Source organism: Palaemon carinicauda, chromosome 8 (genome assembly GCF_036898095.1).
Source record: "Palaemon carinicauda isolate YSFRI2023 chromosome 8, ASM3689809v2, whole genome shotgun sequence".
Taxonomy (NCBI): Eukaryota; Metazoa; Arthropoda; class Malacostraca; order Decapoda; family Palaemonidae; genus Palaemon; species Palaemon carinicauda.
In genome coordinates, this window is record NC_090732.1 from 170,685,595 (window position 1) to 170,691,639 (window position 6,045).

The following is a 6,045-nucleotide window of genomic DNA, read 5'->3' on the forward strand; positions in this document are numbered from 1 at the left end:
TCAGCAGAGAAAGAGCCCACTTATGAAAATGAGACTATTTTTGACAAAGGGTTGCACTTATTTCTTGTCCCCTTTTTCATAAAAAAAAAAATATTACTTTTATTTTTATACTCAAAATATAAGGAAGATTGACGAAATTTTGTTCTCTTTCCCATATGATGAAAATTATCATACCAATTAAAGTTCTCATTTTTATGTGTAAGAATTTTTACTAATCAGTATCAAGATCTTAGATGGTGGGGAGGGAATGATGAGGGCTAGGGAGAAACTTGTTTGGAGAGGGATTGAGGAGGATTTGGGAGGAACCTGCTAGGGGAGGGAATGGGAAGGGCTTAGGAGGAACCTGTCAGGGGAGGGAGTAAGGAGGGCTTAGGAGGAACCTACTAGGAGAGGGAGTGAGGAAGACTTGGGAGGAACCTCTTAGGAGAGGGAGTGAGGAGGAGTTGGGAGGAACCTGCTAGCAGAGGGAGTGAGGAGGACTTGGGAGAAACCTGCTAGCAGAGGGAGTGAAGACTTGGGAGGAACCTACTAGGAGAGGGAGTGAGGAGGACTTGGGAGGAACCTACTAGGAGAGGGAGTGAGGAGGACTTGGAGGGACCTACTAGGAGAGGGAGTGAGGAGGACTTGGGAGGAACCTACTAGGAGATGGAGTGAGGAGGGCTTGGGAGGAACCTGCTAGGAGAGGGAGTGAGGAGGGCTTGGAGGAACCTGCTAGGAGAGGGATTGAGGAGGACTTGGGAGGAACCTGTTAGGAGAGGGAGTGAGGAAAACTTGGGAGGAACCTGCTAGGAGAGGGAGTGAGGAGGACTTGGGAGGAACCTGCTAGGAAAGGGAGTGAGGAGGACTTGGGAGAAAACCTGCTAGGAGAGGGAGTGAGGAGGACTTGGAGGAACCTGCTAGGAGAGGGAGTGAGGAGGGCTTGAGAGGAGCCCGTTCGGAGAGGGAGTGAGGAGGAGTTGGGAGGAACCTTATACAAATATACTAGTGAATGCGACCCGTAAAAATTCTTCTCATAATAACAGAATGAAATCAATGAATAAACAGACTTTTATTTAGAAAGAAAAAGTTCCTGTTTTCTTTAGTGTACTCACGTTGCCTTGCCCTCTCTCAAGAAGAGACACGAGAGAGTGAAGTCTAGAGAGGCCGACACGACTTTCTTGCTCAAGGGTCGCAGTTTAATCTTCACGTCGTGTTGCGTACTGAACCCGGCATATTGCTTCATGTTGATTTGCGCCGTTTGCTACCTGGCGTCGCTTTCCTGTCGACGATACCTGGGGAAAAATAGCGAGATGAAATTATTTAATATCGTCGACGATACATTGGGAGAAACAGTTACATGAAATTAGATATGTTACAATAAAACAATTGTAATTGCGTGGCTTTCAAGTCGACGATACCTGGGAGAAAGAGGGAGATGAAATTAGTTAATATTGTAATAACACAAATGTAATTGTATCGCTTTCCCGTCGACGATACTTGGGGAGAAATAGCGAGATGAAATTAGATAATATTGTAATAACACGAATTTAATTGTGTCGCTTTCCTGTCGACGATAACTGGGGAGAAATGGGGACCTGAAATTATATTCCATTTTAAAATGTAGTTTTTCAGTCATAACATTTTATATTTTACGCCTGGTCTGTTCCATCGAACTACAAAGGCTCCTTAATAATAATAATAATAATAATATAATAATAATAATAATAATAATAATAATAATAATAATAATAATAATAATAATAATAATAATAATACATATTCATAACTAGAAGAAGAATTATTAGAAAATGAAACAGTATGGAATGAAAACATATATAATAAGGTCTCCCCTAAATATGATTATAGTTACGTTTTCTTGTTTATCTCATAACCATTTTCTCTTCAGACATTTTATGGGACGACCAAAGTAAATTGAAACAAAGGCACATCAGCAAACACTTCATTGTAATACAACGTCTTCAGAGTAAAAATATGTCAGTAATGGCTTAAAAAAATCACGTTCTGCTAAGGAAACTTTCCATCACAATACCTGGAGACGTTATCGGTGGCGATGGACTGCTATTAAACTAATTATAACAAGATAAATGTGACACAATAAGATAATGAAAAGAAGACATAGAACAGATATTTGCTTTATAGGATGACAATGTAAATATTATCCACAAAAGAGATGGAGTGATTAAAATTTCAGAGGATTTCTATAAAATAATATATAATAGTGATATACAAAATAATTTTGCAAATCAAAATAATGAAACAACGGTCTTCCACTGTCTTGGGGTAGAGTTCTCATGCTTGAGGGTACACTCGGGGGACACTATTTTTATTTTCTCTTCCTCTAATTTTGTTAAATTTTTTTATAGTTTTACATATGAAATTTTTATTTTAATGTTGTCACTGTTCTTAAATTGTATTTTAGTTGTTATTTTTTTCTTTTATTTCCTTGTCTTCTTTCCTCACAGGGCTATTTTCCCTGATGGAGCCTCTGGCCTTATAGCATCTTGCTTTGAAAACTAGGGTTGTATATTAGCAAATAATAATAATAATAATAATAATAATAATAATAATAATAATAACAATAAAAATAATAACAATATAATAATAATAATAATAATAATAATAATAATAATAATAATAATAATAATAACGCATGAGCTTTACCAAAAGTATCAGTAGAAGCAAACAAAGCAGTAAAAGCCACGAAAAGAGGCAAAGCAGCGGTAGAATATGACCTAACAATTAATTTAATAATAGATGGAGGAGATTTCATAGAAGTAACACTCGCTGAACTCTTAAACAAAATGTTTGCAAGAATGTACTATACATACAGTTTGGAAAAACTGTACCATTTTATTAGTTCACAATAAAGGAGACACAAAAGACATATCTCATCTTTTTTTTACTGATGTCAAAAGTGTTAGATCACTGAACCCCTATTGTAACTCTGCATAAGGCTTTTGCTGAAATAAAGATGATGATGATGATGATTATTATTATTATTATTATTATTATTATTATTATTATTATTATTATTATTATTATTATTATTATTATTATTAAAAACTACGGACCAATAAGTTTACTCTCGTAATATATAAAATGTTTACAAAGATCATATAAGTCCGAATAGAAAGACAGCTAGACTTTATTCAACCAAAAGATCTGGAAGGCTTTAGAAGTGAGTATTCAACAACAGAGTATGACAAACCACTGTGTATGGCATTTATAGGCTATGTGATAGCTTTTGATTCTGTCAAAACTTCAATAGCAATGAAAGCCCTTCAAGGACAAGAAATAGATTAACCTTATGTTAGAACACTTGAAGATATCTATACGGGAAGTACCGTAATGCTAAAACTACAATAATACAGTGAGAAAATTTCAATTGAGAAAGGAGTTAAGCAGGGATACCACATCTCTCCTAAATTATTCACATAATTTCTACAAAAAGGTTTTAAGAATTTAGATTGGAAAAAATGTAGGAATTAAGATTTGAAGATGACAGAGTTGTGTTTAGTGAATCATGGGAGGAGTTGCAAAAGATGATAGAAGATTTGAATATCGATAGCAGAAATGTAGGACTGAAAATGAATATAAGTAAAACTAAGATAATGATTAATGAAAATGCAGAGACGGGTTATGAACGAACCTCTAGAGATTGTTAATGAATACGTGTACTTAAGAAAGACAGTAAGTGTTTCCCCTGGACATAGGATCGAAACTGAAAGAAGGATAAGCTTGGGATGGAGAGCTTTTGGTTAACAAAATGAGAAAATGAAAGGAAAATGCCACTTTTTCTAAAAAGAAAAGTATTTAACCAGAAGGCCCTTCCAGAATTAATTTATGCACCAGAAACTTGGACCCTTACTAAAACCTTAGAACATAAGCTAGTTAAAACCCAAAAAGCTTTAGAAAGAATAATGATGAGAATAACACTAAGAGACAGAAAAGGAGCAACGTGGATACGAGAGCAAACTGAAGTAGGGGATTTTTTAACAAGAAAGGGAAATAGACGTGGGCTGGACATATGAGAATGACAGATAATAGATGTACAAATAGAATAACTGAAAGGGTCCTTAGAGATTGTAATCGAAGCAGGAGAAGGAAGAGAAGACGAGCTCGGAAAAAATGCGGGTATAGACTGGTATGGAAAGATCATAAACAGACAGGAGTGGAAGGAGATGTCTGAGGCCCTTATCCTGCAGTGGAATATCCCAGGAGAGAGAGAGAGAGAGAGAGAGAGAGAGAGAGAGAGTCTTGATAAATGAGATTCTTTAAACAAATGAGACCCTTAATTTATGTGAGAGAGAGAGAGAGAGAGAGAGAAAGAGAGAGAGAGAGAGAGAGAGAGAGAGAGAGAGAGAGAGAGAATAAAAAAATAAATAAAAAAAGCTAAAAACAAGGGAAAGAGCCTTTTATTCTGTCCACTCACATCTTCAATGACGAAAGTCCAGTCCTTATCTTCAAATTCGTTAGTTCGATTGTCCCTGAAGAGGGTGACGGTGATGGTGGTGTTGGCGGGGACTGCCCAGACACACAGGCCCTCAAGAGGATTCCTCATGGAGGGCTCCCACATGGGCGCGTCCTGGGCAACGCGCCTCGTCCGTCGGAGCCAGACAACGCTTAATTGTGTGGGTTGCCTGAAATGGAAATCGAGATGAAATGGTGTGGACTCGCTTAACGACTCTGTTTTCAATTTAAGATAAAACATTCAGATAAAAAATTTAGGTTAAAATACTAGTGATATAAATATGAAATGTTCAAATTGCTTAACGACTCTGTGTTCTTTATAAGATAATAGATTCAGATGATATATTTAGGTTAGGGAAATCAAGATGAAATGGTGTGGACTTGCTTAACGACTCTGTCTTCCACTTAAGATAACACATTCAGATAAAAAAATTAGTTTAAAAGCTAATGCACTAAATCTGAAAGGCTGGTCTGCGTTCTTTGTAAAAATTATATGTTCAGATATTTTTGAAAATTTAGGTTAGAAAACATATGCAAGAAAGATGAAATATGAGCTCGCTTAACGACTCTGTTTTCAATTTAAGATAAAACATTTAGATGATATTCTAGGTTAAAAACTAATGCAAGAAATATGAAAGGTTACTCTGTGTTCTTTAAAGGATGATAGAATTAGATATTTATGAAAATGTAGGTTAGAAAACTAATGCAATAAAGATGAAATGTTGTGACCTTGCTTAACGACTCTATGCTCCTTACAGGATGATGGATTCAGATGACATTTTAGATTAGAAAACTAACATAATAAATGAGAAATGTTGTGAACTTGCTTAGCAACCTTGTGTTCCTTATATGATGATAGACTCAGATGATATATTTAGGTTAGAAAAATAATTAAAGAATATGAAACATCTTTGCTATAGTTATACTAATTAGCATTACATATGATAAATAAATATCAATAGAGCTTTTAGTACATTATGACATTTTCTATTTTCCATCATTTAGGATGAAATATTAAAATATAATCTTAAAATCAATTCATTTTATTTTATCATATTAATATTTAGGTTGAAAAACTATTTCAGGAAACAGAATGTCAATGTTAAAGTCATAGTAATTAGTGTTACATATATATATATATATATATATATTTATATATATATATATATATATATATAAAGAAAGAGAGAGAGAGAGAGAGAGAGAGAGAGAGATTACGAGCAGGTAGAAAAAAATGGACTTGAAGTCCATTTCAAAGTAATGAAAATACCAATACATATTAGAGCTCCCCATGCCAAATGTTATCTCTCTCTCTCTCTCTCTCTCTCTCTCTCTCTCTCAGAATGCACATCTCGAAAACCCCACGTTGGCAACTTTCCAACAGACTTTCCCGTTTTCTTTACGAGGAAGTCACCACCATAATTCTGAAAACGGGACATGGTATAGTATAGATTGATTTGACTGAATTCAAGATATGATGATAATTGAATTTAGGTGATAATGCCATGTGATGGGTCAGCGGAGGCCCAATCAGCACCAAGGTGTGGGGGTTCACATTAGCATTTTGTAGTTTTT

At 35.3% G+C, this 6,045-nt stretch overlaps 1 protein-coding gene across 1 annotated transcript in view; it reads right to left on the reverse strand.

Annotated features, from left to right (window-relative positions):
* Window positions 1-4,571, reverse strand: part of LOC137645559 (EH domain-binding protein 1-like protein 1) — a 52,850-nt gene extending 48,279 nt beyond the window's left edge. Inside the window, exons 1-2 of the mRNA XM_068378361.1 lie at window positions 4,433-4,571; window positions 1,092-1,271 (exon numbers count right to left, since the gene is read on the reverse strand). Of these exons, the coding sequence (XP_068234462.1) occupies window positions 1,092-1,222 (131 nt within the window). The 5' untranslated portion in view covers window positions 1,223-1,271; window positions 4,433-4,571. The remainder of the gene's footprint in view (window positions 1-1,091; window positions 1,272-4,432) is intronic.
* Window positions 4,572-6,045: the final 1,474 nt, after the last annotated feature.